This window comes from Barbus barbus (genome assembly GCF_936440315.1).
Source record: "Barbus barbus genome assembly, chromosome: 46".
Classification (NCBI taxonomy): Eukaryota; Metazoa; Chordata; class Actinopteri; order Cypriniformes; family Cyprinidae; genus Barbus; species Barbus barbus.
In genome coordinates, this window is record NC_136724.1 from 19,013,611 (window position 1) to 19,032,889 (window position 19,279).

The 19,279-nt window shown below is 35.5% G+C and overlaps 1 protein-coding gene across 1 annotated transcript in view; it reads left to right on the forward strand.

Moving 5' to 3' along the window:
• Positions 1-1,172: 1,172 nt before the first annotated feature.
• The window catches only part of LOC306864798 (phospholipid phosphatase-related protein type 5-like), a gene marked incomplete at both ends in the record, with an annotated part of 31,559 nt that continues 13,452 nt past the window's right edge, over positions 1,173-19,279 (forward strand). The window contains 3 exons of the mRNA XM_079409032.1: positions 1,173-1,403; positions 11,938-12,070; positions 19,004-19,254. Coding sequence (XP_079265158.1) covers positions 1,173-1,403; positions 11,938-12,070; positions 19,004-19,254 — 615 coding nt within the window. The remainder of the gene's footprint in view (positions 1,404-11,937; positions 12,071-19,003; positions 19,255-19,279) is intronic.

The following is a 19,279-nucleotide window of genomic DNA, read 5'->3' on the forward strand; positions in this document are numbered from 1 at the left end:
TAAAGAAATTTGAAAGCTGAAAGTGTCAGGTTTTGAGATAAAGTCAAAGACGGTTTAGTTAAACGGCGATGTAGCTGATCAATGTTGGGCTTTGGTTTTAATATGTTCTTTTTTATGCTGTTATTCAACAATAAAACAGTGTAACCTACTTTTGGGAGAAAACACGTTGCAACCAGTTCTTAGTAGGAGTATTAGTTTGTCTTTCTGGTAGATTTTCTGGGTCTGAAATATAAAGTTGGTAATTAAAATGTAGAATATGTTTGAATGTTCTGTAACAGTTTATGTCTATGAAATGTTTAAAATGATGGCACAAATTTTACTGTAATGTTGAATGGCTATTTTTATCCCCAGAAATTTATTTAAATAATAAAAGTAATAGAGGTATTATTGGTACTGATTATACTTGCCTTTATTCATAATTCATAGCCAAAATATATTTATGATTACAAATTTAAATTTTAGATGCTATTGGTCATGATTACATTAGTAAATTTGTAATCGATTAAAAGCACCAGGGAAAAAATATACATACAAATATAGGCCTCTGTCTGTCTGTCTGCGAATATATAATTTTGTATTTTATAAGGCAAAAATTATTGCTTTATTTAAATAAGCCTTCCCAGAATTCCCTGCGTGAACTATCAATAAAATGTTTGTTTACATTTTATTTTAAAATGAGCGACCTGATGGTGTTTAGTGTTTAGTGTGTGCGTTATATTATGATTGGTCAAAGTTTTTATGAACTTTAAATCATCACTTGATTTCTTTTTTTCATTGTATTGTCTGAGAGTTAGTATATTTTACAGAAATAGCCAGTTTTGTTGCTGTTAATCAGGGCTGATAGATCCGAGGTGACATTTGGTGACTGACGGAAGAGCGCCTCTTTAAACCCTCTGAGCGGATGATGATGATGATGGTGGTGGTGGTGGGGCGCGGGCACGGCGCCTGACGTGTCTCTTCATCATCAGCTGGCTGTAGTGAGGAGCGCGCGGTGGCACTTTATCGCGCTCTCCTCTCACGCTCTCTCATTCAGGCTCGAGCGCTGTGCCATGCGAGCGCGTGCGTCTTCGCGTGCCAACCTCGCGTGCGCTCGGAGCGTCGGACCCCGGCGAGATGCGGGAACTATAACGAGAGCTCAGATGTTTGGAGGTTCTCCACTGGATTGTTGGTAAATGTTCCTGCCCCAATCTCTGACGACCATGCTTTATTTCCAGCTGGTGATCATGGCGGGGACGGTCATGCTGGCATATTACTTCGAGTACACGGACACGTTCAACGTGCACGTGCAAGGCTTCTTCTGCTACGAGACCGCGTACACGAAACCCTACCTCGGACCCGAGGACACAAGCGCCATCCCGCCTGCCGTCCTGTACACGGTGGTCACCGGAGTCCCCACGCTGCTGGTGAGTCACTCAACACAGTGCTTGTGCAGTCACTTCATTGATTGCTAAATGCTATTGAGTAATCAGGTGATATTGATTATCATGGAAAAGTTCATTTATCGACCAATGAAAGAATTATGATTATCATGGAAAAGTTCATTTATCGACCAATGAAAGAATTATTACATAAAAGCAGATCGAGCTTGAAGTTGATGCATGACTTCAGCATTGATAAGCATTGATAAGCGATTATCATTGATAAGTGCTTTAAATGTATTCATAAAGGAATGAGTTATTGCATAAAAGCAAATTAAGCTTGAGATTTATAAGTAATAACTGTGGATGTGTAAGTGTTATTGATTGACAAGTTATCAGTTTAAAAAAGAGTGATTGCATAGAGGCAGATCAGATTGATAAGTGATTTTCATATTAATTTATATCTGATTTCATATTGACTTACCTGTTAAGTGTTGATGAATTGATAATTGACTGAAAACACACACATCAGACTAGGAACTGATTATAGGTTATTATTTTATTTATTTTCTTTAATGGAGATTTTTATATTGGTTTTCAGTGATATGTTATTTTAATGAATTCATAAATTAATATTTATATGAAAGGCTATGAGATTGATGTGATCGCTTGACATTGATTGTCTTTAATATAAATACTGATTTGAGATTTTGATATTTTCATTTGTATTTTTTAATTGATTATCAAATGAATGATTGTATGGAAGCAAATCGAACTCGAGATGCAAAACTTGATATTTATTTGCTAGAGTATGAGGTTATGATTTTCAAGTGATTTTCATATTGGTTTTCAATTATGCGTCATTAAGTACCTCACTAATGAATAATTACATGAGAAGCTATCAGACCGGAGATTGATGTGATCACTTGATATCAATTGTCTTTAATATGAATTCATACTGATTTTCATTTGTATTTTTTTATTGATTTATTTTACATTTATGGATTATCAAATGAATGATTGCATGGAAGCATATCAAACTTGAGATGCAAAACTTGATTTTGATTGATTAGAGAAATGATTGCATGGAAGTAGATCCGGCTAGAGACTGATTAGTGGTTTGAGATTATTTTTTGCCAAGAGCCATGGGATAAGTGGTTCTACAATAATTATTACATGATTTGTTTTAGATTTTGATTGGATAAGTGATTTTGCTTGATTTCTGCTTTGATTTTTAGAGGTGTGCATAAGAACACATTAACATGTGCTATTCATTATTGATTGAGCAGCGTGCAAGTGATTGCATGAAAGTAATTGAAGCTAGAGATACATAAGAAAGAGGTTTAATAAAAAACAGTGCTGTGTGATGCTGGCAATGCTGTCTGAGGTATAGAAATAATGCACACCATGAGTCTTTAAGACGAGACTTGTGTGTGAGTCATAACTGCCTTTAGTCGACACTGCTGTTCATCATCACTTTCACATTCAAATACATTCCAACTCTGCTGATTTTGTATGTTTATTTATAATTTAGAGGTTATTTCTTAAACCATTGCATAGAATACTCATTTTCATGCATGCGAGACTGTATAATTAACTAGATCCAAATGTGTTTACTGCACATGTTCCATCTTGGTAAATCAGCATAATGAGATTTCATTATCCATGCATGCATAAATTAAACCTGCATTTCATAACCCCCCCACTCACTTCATATCTAGCTGAAGATGAAGCCTTTGATGTTAGATCACACCAGGCACTGCCCCAATACTGAATGCCTTCATTAGCTTGACTATTCACTGACAACTGTGTCGTTGTTTAATAACACTTGTTCATTGAAAACTGCAGTGTTTTTTTTCATAAGGGAAAACAGCAAACTGTGAGCATAGACGTCTCACATCTCACTGTCTGTAATTTAATGTTCACCAGTCCACATTATTTCATCAGTGGCAGTGACTCAAACTGAAGTGCCCCCATGCTGGACCTTTGCTACTCTGTCAGCTCATAGTGTGGTTCTGTATTCAGCTAATGTGCTCAACAGATGAATGGCAGCTGATAAAAGGATGTTTTATGCTTAAAACCTGAACCTTCTCTGAGTTCAAATTTTTTCATTATTTATTTTTTAGGATTGCATTTGATTGGACTCTGTCATTCTGATTTAGATTTATTTGCATTAGTTTGTTTCTGCTAAATATACAAGAGAATGTCATGCAGATTTGTATTTATTTGTTTATTTATTTACTTTTTGTTGGGGCTTATCACATTCGGTAGGAATTTGGTTGGAGATATTTAATAGCAAGTAAATGCTATCCTTTAGCCAGGGTCCAAATGTAATTTTGGTTACACCTGCCATGAATATCACTTATCAGCCACAAAAATATGGCTTAATAAAAAATATATATATATTATTAATGATAGAGAGACAGTGGGGTGGGTACAAGCCAAATTCAGTCAATGGAGCCATGCAATTTGTCTCATGCATTTTTTATTTATTTATTTTTTTAAGTATTATAACTTAATATATTAAGTATTTTTTACTGTTGAACCTTGGTAAATATTTTTCTCAAATTTAGCACTTGGTGAGCATAAATTTAGAATCTTGTCTTCAGATTTCTGACACCTTATGGTTTGTCACTTTGCAGTGTGGACAGCCAAAAGTATGGCAGTAGTGTTTGGTATGTTTAGCTGGTATAGCTTCATAATTTGAATGCAAAAAAAGATGAGTGGAGGAAAGATAATTAAATATAGAATTCTTATTTTCAGTGATTTCCTGCTAGACTGTTTCCAGACTCAAATAGATGCATTTTTCATTTATAGTACTGTCAGATTATAAGTGTTGCTACATGGCAGCTAGGTTGTTATATTTTTTTCCCCCCCAACACCTTTCTGAGTAGCACAGACAGATATTGGCTCATGTTTTTCTAGACAGAAAAAATAACAATCCGGCTGCCACGTCGCAACACTGTGACCCCAGCCAAAGCTGTCGTAAAGAGACATGAGCTCTATCTCCACAAAGTACTGCTCATAAACTCCACGGCGGACTCGTACTGAAACCATCACGCTGTGATTTGTAGTCTGAAAGGATTGCGGTAAAGATATGAGCTTCAGACAGAGATATTGCTCAATTTGAGCTGATATTGGCAAAAATGACATTGATGCGTTAAGGTGCGGATTATAGGGGAAAAGTCTTGCAAAGGTGAATGATTAAAGAAATCCCTCAACATAATAAATTCGCTGCCGGATTTGGATGTGATTGTGCGATATCACACGTAGACAGTCAGACATTTGGATAAGGCATACTAGTATTCCCATCACATCTTCATTTATAACAGATTACAACGTAAAATCCTATTTAATACTGATAAATCTTCTGATAATGAATGGAATTTGATGATCACTGTCAAATGTGCTAAACCACAACAAAGCCCATTCTTTATCAGAGATTATAATGAGCAAACTTTGAGTATAATCGTTTTACCCAAACATTTAATGACTTTTCAGGATGACTTTTGCAGATTTACTTGATAGTGTAAGGCCCGGGCTAATAGTCGAGGCAAAATTAAAGCAATACTTCACCCAAAAATGAACATTTGTTGAAAATGTACTCACCCGCAAGCCATCTGTGATGTAAATGAGTTTCTTTTTTCATCAGAACAGATTTGGAGAAATTTAGCATTACATAATTTGCTCACTAATGGATCCTCTGCAGTGAATGGGTGCCGTCAGATTGAGAGTCTAAACAGTTGATAAAAACATCACAATAATCCACAAGTAATCCACACAACTCCAGTCCATCAATTGATGCCTTGTGAAGCTGCATGTTTGTAAGAAACAAATTGATCATTAAAACAAAGCAAAAAAATCACTGAAAAAGTGGCCTGTTGTACTGTCAAACCAAAATCCACTGACATATTTGTTCAGAACAGTTTTGGACTGTTTTTCACTGGAGACTTGTGGATTACTGTGATGTTTTTATCAGCTGTTTGGACTCTCATTCTGACGGCACCCATTCACTGCTGAGGATCCACTGGTGAGCATTCCACTAGTGTAATGCTAAATTTCTCCAAATCTGTTCCGAAGAAGAAACAAATTAATTTACATTTAGGATGGCCTGAGGGTGAGTACATTTTCAGCAATCTATAATTTCTTGGTGAACTATTCCTTTAAGATGCAATGTGCCAGTTATTTTAGCTCATGATTTGCAACTGCACTTGTATATAAACGTCTTATATTGAATACCAAACACTTCTCATGCACACTCATTGAGACGTCCCCTATCATCATGTGTCCTTGAGCAAGACACTTAACCCAGATTGCTCCAGGGGGACTGTCCCTGTAATAAAGACGTGCTACAGTCACTTAGGACAAAAAAGCAATTACCACACAGCTAATAACTATAACTAATAAGCTAATATAAGTATGCACATATTTCTCTGACTCGCTTATAGAAATAAAGCTTCCAATTAGAGTTTTACAGCTTGATGTCATTTTAGGTAAGTCTCATAGAAATGTCTTATTCATAAGAAATAATATTGGAATAAGGACAATCCTGTTATTAGTAACATTTTGCATTGAAAATTTCATATTAGGCTATCAAATTCTGCTACTGTCAGACTGTAAAAAATTATGTCTGAACATATTCCTTTTAAATCGGTCTAAACTCAAATGCATTGCAAATACTATTATGATAAATACTTTGATTTAAATCAAATATTTTGTGCACATTAATGATTTATTAAAGGATTATATATGGATAGTCCCAAAATATGCCTCATATACATTTTCTCTTTTATTTTCTTTTGATCATGGGGTGAAATATGACCCAGATATATTTATGAAAGTTTTATGCGATTCATTCACAAATAACTTTATTTGTTATATTTATTTCTCTCTCTGGTGTTTGTATTGTCAGAGGGTTTCATCTTTTGTGCGTGTGTATGTGTATATAAAATATATATATATATAAAAAATAAATAAAGTTTCAGTTAGAAAAAGAAAAGGTTCAGTGTATTTCAACAGTTGCAGTTGCAATTATGGTAATGATTTAAGAAGATTTAAAAAATTAACATTATGATTGCAGAAGGTGAAATGATCAATGAAAATGATTACATTGTTAAAAAACACTGAAGAACCTTTATTTCTTTGAGTGAAGCGTATATTGTTTTTGATCTGTCTCTCTCTGACTTTGAAGCCAGTGAATTGGTGTTTTTTTTCTGTTTCGCTTACAACAGATACAGATTACAGCCGTCTGCTTCTGACATGCAGTCAGATGTGATAGATCATCATCTTCTTTCATATCTACTTGTTACAGATTTTGAGGCTTTCCAACTACTTCTTTTATATCTTGGTGTACACTTGTATATCAAGGTAGAGTTCACAATTGAGTTGTGATAACAGTTTCCATGATCAAAAACAATTTTATGGCAAATCCACCGTTATGCTTTCAAACACATATGTAACTGCATCCATTTTGCAGTTATAGATTGTTTATATTAATGTGCATGAATTCAGCCGCCATTTATGTAATCGTTAGATCATCAAAGTACAGTTAATTACTTCACAGTTCTGAAGTAATCACACTTATCCTGATCATTCCCACTCATTATATTGAATGTATTTTGTCTGGCAGACTTTCTTTCAAAGTGGGTATCAATAAGTAAAGTACTTAAGATTACAAAATGAGCAAGTGGTTTCAAAATCTTTTAGTATTCTGCAGTTTGCAAATAATGTCTAATAAAGTGTGCAAATAAGGCAAATAAAGTCTCTGTCGGTACTGACCACAAACAAAGTCCCTTTAAGCAAGTCGATTCGCTTGGCAGCCATCTTGGTAATGAAGATGCATTGTTGTTTTGACTAATGACACTCTGTTGTAGAATTGTATAGATCGTAGAGAATGGTCTTCTTTTACTGGCTCAATGTATTGGTTACAGGCTAAAAGACAAGATGTGCCATTTTGGTGTCCACATAAAATTAAATTTACAAAAGTGATTTTTTTTTAAATACATAAAAACATATTAAATGCAAGTGAAGTGTTTACTTTAATGTTTCAGATAAGTTTTGTGAAAATAAAATTGAACATAATATCGTCAGTCAGCATAATAGATATATTTATAAAAATTATACAACATACTTATTCTGACCTGTACTTGTAAAAATATATAAAAGAATAAGTTATAATATGAAATTTTATTTTTGATTAAATATAAAATTATTTAAAAATTATTAAAAAGGGTAAAACCCTTTTCTCAGAAAAATAAAAAATTTAACAGGACACATTCTAATGTAAGGAAAAATTTTTTTTTTTTTTTACTTTTATTGTTTTGATTCTTGAAAAAACCCTCTTTGTCTTTGACCCATGGACATACATGTTACCAGATTGTTTCAAGTTTAGTTTGAAACATTTTTCAGGACTTGAAGGTATGGAAGTCCATTTCCACCACACAAGAAAAAAAACATGCTTTGGTAAACCATTATTATGAAATACTAAGTCATAATTATAATTATCATAGAATTATGACCTTTTTATCTCATATAATTGACTTAATTTCAACTTTGTCTCATAATTTTAACTGATGACAAATACAACATTTTGAATATTTGTCATAATTTAGATTTTTCTGTTTTATGACTTTTTGTCTCATAATTATGATTTACCAAAGCATATTTTTTTCAGTTCTTATGTGATAGAAATGAGCTTCCATTTGAAGGTGATACAAATGCTTGTAAGTACTGGTTAGTGTCGATTAGTAATTTCCTCTTTCTAGGACGAAATCGCAAGAAATTGGTCTTAATCCCCAGTTTTCAACATGTACGCCATCACTGAGATTTGGTTTTGTTTAAATCTCTCATGTTTATGTCTCGGTGGTCTTGATATATTTATAATCTTCTGTCAGTTGTTAGATTTTACATCCCACTAATGATACTGAATTCAGTGGCTAAAGGGTTTCTTTATAAAAATGATTTTAAAAATGTAATGAGGAACATCAAGAGGTTTTGACTCTGTGGAGTTTAGTTTCACAGCATTAGTATATTCTCCTTATTCAGTGCATCCATATAAAAGACCTCTAGATTTCTCTCAGCTTTATGAAACAGACTGAAAAGACTCTCTGTCAACAGAAAATGGGCCACGAGGAGTATGAAATAGCTGCTCATTAACACAGTCCAAACAACATCACTCCATTGTCAACAGCGATCATCTGGGCCATACAAACCAGTGAGAAACCAACAGATGTTCATGTCTGGCTGAGTGACCAGGACTTCATGCTTGAATTGATGTGTGTTTATGGAGTTTTAGTCCATTAGGTTGGAAATGGTTGAGTTTACTGGCCCACTGTTGGGCATTAGCATCGGGCTACACATCATGATTGTGCTGTCATTTATTGGAGTGACGTTATGCAGAAACATGAGAATAAGTTACTATAAAACTGTTATTTAACTGTTTTAAACCAAGTTTGTGTAAAAATAAGAAACCAGGAAATTAGTTCAGCTGCATCCATGTTTCTTCCTCTTCTTGAGATCTACAGGCAGCATTTGGTTGGCAAGCCTGTGTGAAAACATACAACATAAGAGAGAGTATGGTGTAATGTTAAGGTATTCCTGCTCAGGTGGAGGACTGTAACCTCGTGCTTAGAGTTTAACCCTGAAGATTTAACCTCATTATTCTGATGCAGATTTGTTCTTTGTGTTCGTATGCACTTGAAACCATCTGTACTATAATCATTTTGTTAATGTTTGGTGTGGAAGAACCCGTTTCAGAATAACAGGTTTTAACAAGTGAAAAAAGTTTTAATGTACATGTGACAGGGCCATTTAAAATGTAATCTAGTGCTTAACCACTGACAGTACAAACACTCTGTTTAAAGCTCATTTAGTTAACCTACTTTTAGACCTCCTGCTGTTATTCAGGCAGTCATATTGTTTTAGCTGCTAATAGTATTTGCTATGAAAGAATCCTGTCCAGGATGTCCTTACAACAAGCTCAACCAATGATGTGAGTTTGGGGCATGGCTATCAGTTTGCTTGACCAATGGGAGATAGGGGACATGTTTAGGAAACAGTGTTTTTTTTTTTTTTTTTTCTCAGTTCTCTTTGGTGACACTAGTTGTACAAAAATGGCATGCATCACCTTTAATATCAGCATGATATTAATCTCATTCAAAAAAATATGATTTCATAATCTATCATTATTGGATCTATTAATCTATTGAATCAATTCCATTCCTTTTCAGCAGACATCAAGCTCTCTTATTTTTCAGCCCTCTAAGTACCTCTCATATTGAGACCATTTTTCACAACCAAATAAATTCCTAATGGATAAGTATTTTTTTTCCTGTTGAATGTCCTTTTTCATTTGGAAATTGAAATTTCTGTGAGCTGAGGTTGTTGCATTAAATATATAGAAAAATGGAAGTATACATATTTATATTGTCTGTACATACCATGGTAAAGTCTTAATCTCTTAAATTAGTTTTGGTCAACAAATATAGGCTATGATATAATGTTATTAATCTAATTAATCAACACCTTGTGTAAGTAATTTGATTGACAGCCCTGGTTTAAATCTATTTCCTGATGGATATAGAGATCAAACAGAAGCTATGTGTTTCTCAAATGGCTGTTGGTTTTTTTTTTTTTTTTTTTTTTCCTGTCTTTTCTGATCATTTTCTTTTCTGCTGGATGCTCATAACCTAGATTCTGCAGTATGTGTGTAAAGCCTTGAGCGGTTGTACTACTGTTTTGAAGTAGGGGGGCAAAGAGGCCACCAAACTCTTACGCTTCTCTACCCAGATTTGTATGTGGAGGTTTATGCAGTTTGAGAATGTGAGATTAAGTCGCTCTGCTTTTGGAAGCAGAAGATCCTACTTGCATCTATAAGCCCCAAAAGCAAACCCTTGAGGAGCTGGACAAGCTCTTAAATCACTCTGACAGATCAGGAAGAGCCTCAAGCTCCTCATGTGTGTTCGTATCCTGGTCTCGTTACCTCAATCAAACCCGGATCTCTGCACTCATGAACAGAGGAAGAGAAAGAAATGTCTCATTAGTTTTATTGCAGATAGAGTTTACTTTAAATGCCTAAAATCTTTATGGAACCTTAAATCCATTTTTAATGATGACACACACGAATTTGCCCAATTCACTTGATTTAATGAAGTGATGATTCAGTCCTAGATGAAGTATCTGTTACTTTGTGGTGTTATTCCAAATGTGACGGGATATTAAACAACCATTGGGAATTGAATGGATTGTGAAGGGGAGGGGCTAAAATGAGAGGGCTTGATGACATCAGCGGGGAGGGAAGGTCATTTCACAGGCAGAGCAGGTTATTATATTTTGATAAATTACAAAAAACACTTTTTCTTTGTCACAATAAGACCAGAACAAGAAAAGTTAAAAAAAATAGATTTTATGTTGATTTTAATAAATGTTGCAGTTTTCATAGTTTTTCATTAATATATATATATATATATATATATATATATATATATATATATATATATATATATATATATATATATATATATATATATATATATATATATATATATATATATATATATATATATATATATATATATATATATATATATATATAACGGTCACATAGGCAAATAAAGTTAATCAGTGATATCAATCTAACTGACCAAATTATTCAGTCTTATAGATGAAGTATACAGTGTGAAAAGGCCTGTAGTCAAAGCAAGGCTTCTGTCTAGAACAATATTGCAACACCTCATCTACTAATGGATGCAAATAAGGGCAGAACGAACTCTAATTTGGATTTACGGGATAGAAATAGTGCCCATTCTCATAATGAGCATCAGCACAATAAAACACAAAATGTTTATTATGACAGTCATTTGCAGAGTTAAGACCAGCAGGCTTTAACAATGCAGCCAGAGACTAATCAATATCTTGCTTCTGTTTCAGGCTTTTTTTGTCATTTTTAAACTTTTGTTCTGCCTCCCCTGTTCTGCATCTCCCTTTTTTTTCATTGGCAACTGAAAATTGGGGTTCAGTTGGGGCTTTCCACACACTTATAGCTTCCACGGGGAAGTCGTGGCCTAATGGTTAGAGAGTCGGACTCGTAATCCAAAGGTTGCGGGTTCGAGTCTCGGGCCGGCAGGGATTGTAGGTGGGGGAGTGAATGTCCAGCGCTCTCTCCACTCTCAATACCACGACTGAGGTGCCCTTGAGCAAGGCACCGAACCCCCAACTGCTCCCCGGGCGCCGCAGCATAAATGGCTGCCTACTGCTCCGGGTGTGTGTTCACAGTGTGTGTGTGTGTGTGTTCACTGCTGTGTGTGTGCACGTTGGATGGGTTAAATGTAGAGCACAAATTCCGTATGGGTCACCATACTTGGCAGTATGTCACTTCACTTCACTATACTGGGTTATATACCAGATAAAATAAACAATGTTTTGATTGTGGGCTATTTTACTTGGGCTGTTATGAAACCATCTAGTAATATGCTATTGCACTAAGAAGCGCCACTCACATTTTCCTCAGAAATTTTTTTAATTAATTTTATTTGATTAATTACAGATGTTTGACATTTTCTGATGTTCCGCTCTGTTTCAGATCACCGTGACAGAAATGGTGTTGTTCTTGATACAATACACATCGAAAGATCTTGACAGTCGAGAGAAGACCATCGTGACCGGGGACTGCTGTTACCTCAATCCATTAGTGCGGAGGACTTTCCGTTTCCTTGGTATGTCACGGCTTTTCCACTTCATTTTATGGATCTTTTTATGGAACCTTGTGCTTTCAGCCCTGGCATTCAATTTACAGTTAAACTGTGAGAATTATTTGGAAGTGTTTTGTTCCTCTCAAAAGAAAGAGAGGTTGCACCAACCCACGGTAAGTGCACTAGTGTCAAAAAAACCTGTATTTTAGGTTATAACCAGTGAAGGAAGGCATTTGAAATGCTTTATTTTATATTAGGGACTGTTCACCCAAATAAAAGTTGCCCTTATTTACTTATGACTTTTTTCTGTACAAGACAAATGGAGAAAGTCGGAAAAAGAAATCTCTAAAAGAAATGGGATAAAACTGCACCTTAAAAGAACTCTATATTTCTAGTTTTCTGAAGCCACACAGTAACATTGTGCGAGGAACAGATATATCAAACATAATTTGTTATTCATAATAATGAAAAAGGATGACTTAAATGTACTCAATTGGCATCAGAATGTTTGAAATAAGATGAATGGACTATAATTTTGAAGCTTTTGTTTTACCTTTTTACCCTTTTTGGTTACTTTACTGTGTGTTTGTTTTATGAAAAAAGAAGAATGCATTTTCTAAATATCTACTTTTGTGTCCCACAAAATAAATAAAGTAATGCAGGTTTGAAAATACATGAACGCAAGTAAATGATGACATGATTTTCATGTGAAGTGTTCCTTTAAATGGAGTTTGTTGCACACAAAATGTGGTTTCTAGGAACTAGTGATGCATCCAGATTTCAGCTCTGGAAAATTAAATTAAATAAATATACAGTTTGGCAAAAAAGTATTTAGTCAGCCACCAATTGTGCAAGTTCTCCCACTTAAAAAGATGAGAGAGGCCTGTAATTTTCAGGTACACTTCAACTATGAGAGACAGAATGGGGGGAAAGAATCCAGGAAATCACATTGTAGGATTTTTAATGAATTATTTGGTCAATTCCTCGGTAAAATAAGCATTTGGTCACCTACAAACAAGCAAGATTTCTGGCTCTCACAGACCTGTAACTTCTTCTTTAAGAGGCTCCTCTGTCCTCCACTCGTTACCTGTATTAATGGCACCTGTTTGAACTCGTTATCAGTATAAAAGACACCTGTCCACAACTTCAAACAGTCACACTCCAAACTCCACTATGGCCAAGACCAAAGAGCTGTCGAAGGACACCAGAAACAAAATTGTAGACCTGCACCAGACTGGGAAGACTGAATCTGCAATAGGCAAGCAGCTTTGTGTGAAGAAATCAACTGCGGGAGCAATTATTAGAAAATGGAAGACATACAAGACCACTGATAATCTCCCTCGATCTGGGGCTCCACGCAAGATCTCACCCCGTGGGGTCAAAATGATCACAAGAACGGTGAGCAAAAATCCCAGAACCACACGGGGGGACCTAGTGAATGACCTGCAGAGAGCTGGGACCAAAGTAACAAAGGCTACCATCAGTAACACACTACGCCACCAGGGACTCAAATCCTGCAGTGCCAGACGTGTCCCCCTGCTTAAGCCAGTACATGTCCGGGCCCGTCTGAAGTTTGCTAGAGAGCATTTGGATGATCCAGAAGAGGATTGAGAGAATGTCATATGGTCAGATGAAACCAAAATAGAACTTTTTGGTAAAAACTCAACTCGTCGTGTTTGGAGGAGAAAGAATGCGGAGTTGCATCCAAAGAACACCATACCTACTGTGAAGCATGGGGGTGGAAACATCATGCTTTGGGGCGGTTTTTCTGCAAAGGGACCAGGACGACTGATCCGTGTAAAGGAAAGAATGAATGGGACCATGTATCGTTAGATTTTGAGTGAAAACCTCCTTCCATCAGCAAGGGCATTGAAGATGAAACGTGGCTGGGTCTTTCAGCATGACAATGATCCCAAACACACCGCCCGGGCCACGAAGGAGTGGCTTCGAAAGAAGCATTTCAAGGTCCTGGAGTGGCCTAGCCAGTCTCCAGATCTCAACCCCATAGAAAATCTTTGGAGGGAGTTGAAAGTCCGTGTTGTCCAGCGACAGCCCCAAAACATCACTGCTCTAGAGGAGATCTGCATGGAGGAATGGACCAAAATACCAGCAACAGTGTGTGAAAACCTTGTGAAGACTTACAGAAAACGTTTGACCTCTGTCATTGCCAACAAAGGGTATATAACAAAGTATTGAGATTAGCTTTTGTTATTGACCAAATACTTATTTTCCACCATAATTTGCAAATACATTCTTTAAAAATCAGACAATGTGATTTCCTGGATTCTTTTCCCCCATTCTGTCTCTCATAGTTGAAGTGTACCTGAAAATTACAGGCCTCTTTCATCTTTTTAAGTGGGATAACTTGCACAATTGGTGGCTGACTAAATACTTTTTTGTCTGACTGTATATATTTGGTTTCAGACTTAAAGGAACACTACACTTTTTTGGAAATAGGCTCATTTTACAACTCCCCTAGAGATAAACAGTTTAGTTTTACTGTTTTTGAATCCATTCAGCCGATCTCTGTGTCTGGTGGTAGCACTTTTATCTTAACTTAGCATAGATCATTGAATCGGATTAGACCATTAGCATTTGGTCATCAAAAATGACTAAAGAGTTCCGATGAAAAGAAAATGAAAAGTTGCGAAATTACGATGAAATTACGCAGCGCCTGAAAGTAGTCCCCAGCTAGGTAACTAGTTATGATATAGCTAACCTCACATGCTCTACATCTACAACATCATGATGGTAAAGCCTCTCCAGCCACGTCACATACACTCAATGCAGTTTAACAAATTAAGACCAGACTTAATCTGTGCTGTCTGTCTGTCTCTCTCTTCCTTACCCTTTCGTTCTCTCAGTTTAATTGTTTTTACCCTTTTCAAGTTTCTCCCCCTAATGCTTTAGTGTTTTTGTGAGATAAAGAAGCAGCAACGTCATGGATTATTAGCCTGATCCTCACAGAAAATCCACTTCCATCTCCTATTAATTTCTGCATTAAATGGTTCCCATTCACCCACAGACGCTTTCGTTTTCCAGCAGGATGTACAGTACTTTAGTCATAGTTTCACAGTTTGCTGTGCCTAGTCATCCAAGCTGCGGGATTGTTGGACATCTGACGGCATTAGCAGTCTTAAAGACAAATCAGATAAGCAGAATTGTTCCTAAGCCTCCTACAGGTCACTGAGAAGATCACCTTTACTTTACTGACAGCATCTGTCACTGTTCAGCAGCAGTCAATGTGGCCTAGAGGAAATCGGATCTATCTGAGATCTGTTTTTCTTTTTTTCTTTTTCTTTTTTACAGCACTTGGCTTCTTGAAAGCATTGTCATGATTGATTAGGCTGTGGCATTTTTATCTTTAAAGAGATATAGCAAGTTATTTCAAGCTCAGCTTTTTTCCAAAGTTACAGTTAATCCAAAAAAAGTGTGTCTGATCATTTACTGACCCTCCTCATTCCAAACCTTTTTGACTTCTGTGGACAAAAAAAAAGAAAAAGCAGAAATGTAGAAACAGACAAAAATTTAAGTCATTATTCCCTGAAAATCCATAAAAAATGCTCAAATCCCTTTTACTTTTGACGTCATTGACAAATCGCATTCATTGGTAACTTAGGAAAGTCATAGAGGTTTGAAACATTAGTGTGATAAGCAATAAGGTTCGAGAGGTTGTGTAGAAAATATAAACACTACTGTTCAAAAGTTTAGGGACAGTATAAATGTATTATAATAAATGTATACTTTTGAGCAATTAAACATTAAATTGATCCAAAGTGATAAAAATGATCTTTCATATAAATGCTGTTTTTTTTTTTTTTACTTTCTATTCATCAAATGTTTTTGAAAAAATCGATAACAGTTTCCACAAATATATTAAGCAGCACAATTTTTGATAATAATAAGAAATGTTTCCTGAGCAGCAAATCTGCATATTAGAATGATTTCTGAAGGATCATGTGACGCTGAAGATGGGAGCAATGGCTGCTGAAAATTTATAAATTACATTTTAATATAGAAAGCAGGTATTTTAAAGTAATATAATATTTTATAATATCACTGTTTTTATTGTATTTTCAATCAAATAAATGTAGCTTGAAATACACTACTATGTATGTAAATATATTCACATTATAGAACAGGCTGGAGTTCCTTATTGCTTCTACAAATCTTAAAGGACAAATCATCCATTTATATCCTTTATATTTTAAAATGAATTAATTCTTTATGGGTTCTGGTTATGTTTATCTGTTTTACTGTTTTATTCAACCTTGATCAAACTTAAAAGATAAAGCATCTAGAAGATGTCATGTGTGTTTCCAGCCAGTGGTGGCTGCTTGAAATTAAAATATTTTGAGGAATGATGTTTCTTTCTGTTTTGTTTGAGGATTAATGATGCTTCTCAACTAAAAAGCATCAAATGAGACCAGTTGCTTCGTGACCTGGAGTCACTGGCTTGTGTTATTTGCATAATGACTCACGCTGCGATGTTCTTTGGGAGAGATTAAATTTAGAAAATGGCTGTGGGTTATGGTGCACTCTTGGTTAGCTCAGGCAGGCTTTTTCAGTAATATTTCCCCATCTCTCTGCCTGAGAAGAACTCTTGGTTCACACCAACTCTTGATATCAAAAATGATTGTGATTGAAAACAGAAAACACTTCAAAGCAGTGTGTGTGTGCCAGTATCATTAAATAGCTCCTGAAGTATCATTATGAAGGTAATGGAGTAAAAAAAAAAGTATTTTCATAAAACGGACATTATTGGGTAAAATATTTTCTTTTATTTTCATTTCAGTCCATTTAATTATGAGTCATGTTTTGTAAAAAATTATTTTCCAGCCTAAAGTAAAAACTAAATTATGTTTTGAATCTATCCATGTCCCAAAACCATAATGATATATGTATAGCTTTAGGATATTATACTTGTAAGATTATGAAATCATTTAATCTAGAATCAGTATTTTATGTCTACATATTTATTTAATGTATAATGTACAGTCAGCTGGTCATTTTCGCCATTCATGCAATACATTTAATGTGTATAATTAGAATGACTTTAGTGAAACCAAATTAGAATGACATTAGTGAATCCAAAACATACAATGAAATCAGGGTTGTCTGATTCGCTAACAAATGATTCCTTTCAATCAATTCTTATTATGAACCATTCAAAAAGACTCATGGACAGGAGTTTGAATTAGTTGAATCTTTAATTAACTCACTGGATCAGAATGGATACGAATGAATGCTAGTTAATTGAACAGTTGTTGAGATCACTGTGTGAGAGGAAGTGTGAATAAGCCCTATTTAGCTTTGTTTCGCTTGCAGACAGAATGCAGTTTGGGGACTGTCAGTGTCAAAGTTATTATGTAGCCAATGTGACAAAAAACAGAACTGATGTCATGTGACGCCAGCCTGTGACATTATAAGATGCCCTTTTTATACCAACCTCAATTTGCATTCTCAAGTCTTCGTAAAACAAGACCATATTTTCCCTCCAAACCATCTGTCAAACTTGTTTTGCTATGTGTCACGTAAAAACTCTGCAAGACGTTCTTCTGAGTGACTGTATTTACAGAGGGAAACATGCTAAACGGGGCTTTGTTAATGTTGTCTGAATGCGTCTGCCAACAGTTATGAAAATGACTTATTGTTGATACAAGTCTTTCAATGGCTATAATAATAGCCTTGTCAAGGCTGTCATTCTGTTGAGCTGAAAAGATGTTCCAAACAAAAAGAACATGACATTTAGGAGTGAAGGAGAAAAACGGAGCTCTTTAAGAAACAATGGTGACTTCCCGTTCCTCGGCCAATATCTACCATTGTAAAACTCCTCAGAACAGAAGGGAGAAGACTAATTTGTGAATTGTCCATCATGATTTGGGGTTCCTCGAGCTTAGTAGTTCTTGTTTTGCTTCAGGATCATCAACTGGTGAGCCAACCAAACTGTTGCCCAATGTTCAGTGAAGTCTAGCTCATTTTCTTTGACTTTGTGATTTATATTTTTACCTAGTCCAACACTGAGGACCTCATCATAAAAAATCTGAACAAAACTATGCAATGTTAAATTGAACAATTTCCATATTGATTCTTAAAATCCAAAGAACAACCAGTGTTTCCTGGATCCAAAAGAAATGAAATGTTTGGGGTAAAAATGCTATTAAATAAAATAAAATTAATACTTTAATTCTGCAAGGATACATTATATTGATCAAAAGGGACAGAAAAGTGACATTTTATTACAAGAGACGTCGGTTTCAAATAAATGCTGTTCTTTTGAACTTCTGGTTCAATAGTGATAAATATCCATTGTTATGTATTGGTTCTTATATACTGTTAGATGTAGTGGTACATATACTATATAACACTGAATGAATTGGAATCAAATATAATTTAAATTGGAATATAATTGAGAATGAGAATTGAGCTTGAGAATGATATGCACATCCAGTGTTTGAGCTCTTTTAATTGAGGTATTATGGTTTGGTTTACAGAGCAGTGATGTGAGAGACTCCATTCAATTATGAGGTTTGATTATTATCTCATCAACTCAGAACATTAGCTCCTCTAATGCGTCCTCACAGCTCAGCGGCGAGATGTGGGCCACTGTGGAGATCACCTAGTCTTAGTCGTATCCGTCCCCTTAATGTACTTAAGTAGGAAATTTCGGTTCTGGTACGCGCTGTACCAAATAAACAGGCCAAGCACGACCGCTGAATAATTGAACCAATTTTCCAGGTCATGTTTGGAAAATACATATTTTAAGCCCCATCTTGATGGATTCTCTTTAAGGGATTACATACTTTTAATGTCAAATGAAGGCAGGGAATTTTAATATCAAGTGTAAGAAGTGTTTAATAGTCATATTGGGGTTTTTTTGTGACTGATGGTATAGCTATAAGAAAAAAACGCATTTGTTTTTGTAGTAATTGGTATCTGTATCTGTTTACTCCATAGGTGTATACATGTTTGGCCTTTTCACCACTGACATCTTTGTGAACGCTGGTCAGGTGGTAACGGGGAACCTGGCCCCTCATTTCCTGACAGTGTGTAAACCCAACTACACAGCTCTGGGTTGCCAGCAAGCACTTCGCTACATCAGCCATCAGGAAGCCTGCACCGGCAACGAGGACGACATCCTACGAGCCCGCAAAACCTTCCCTTCTAAAGAGGCAGCGCTCAGTGTGTACGCTGCTGTCTATATGGCTGTGAGTATCTCATAAATTCAACCCA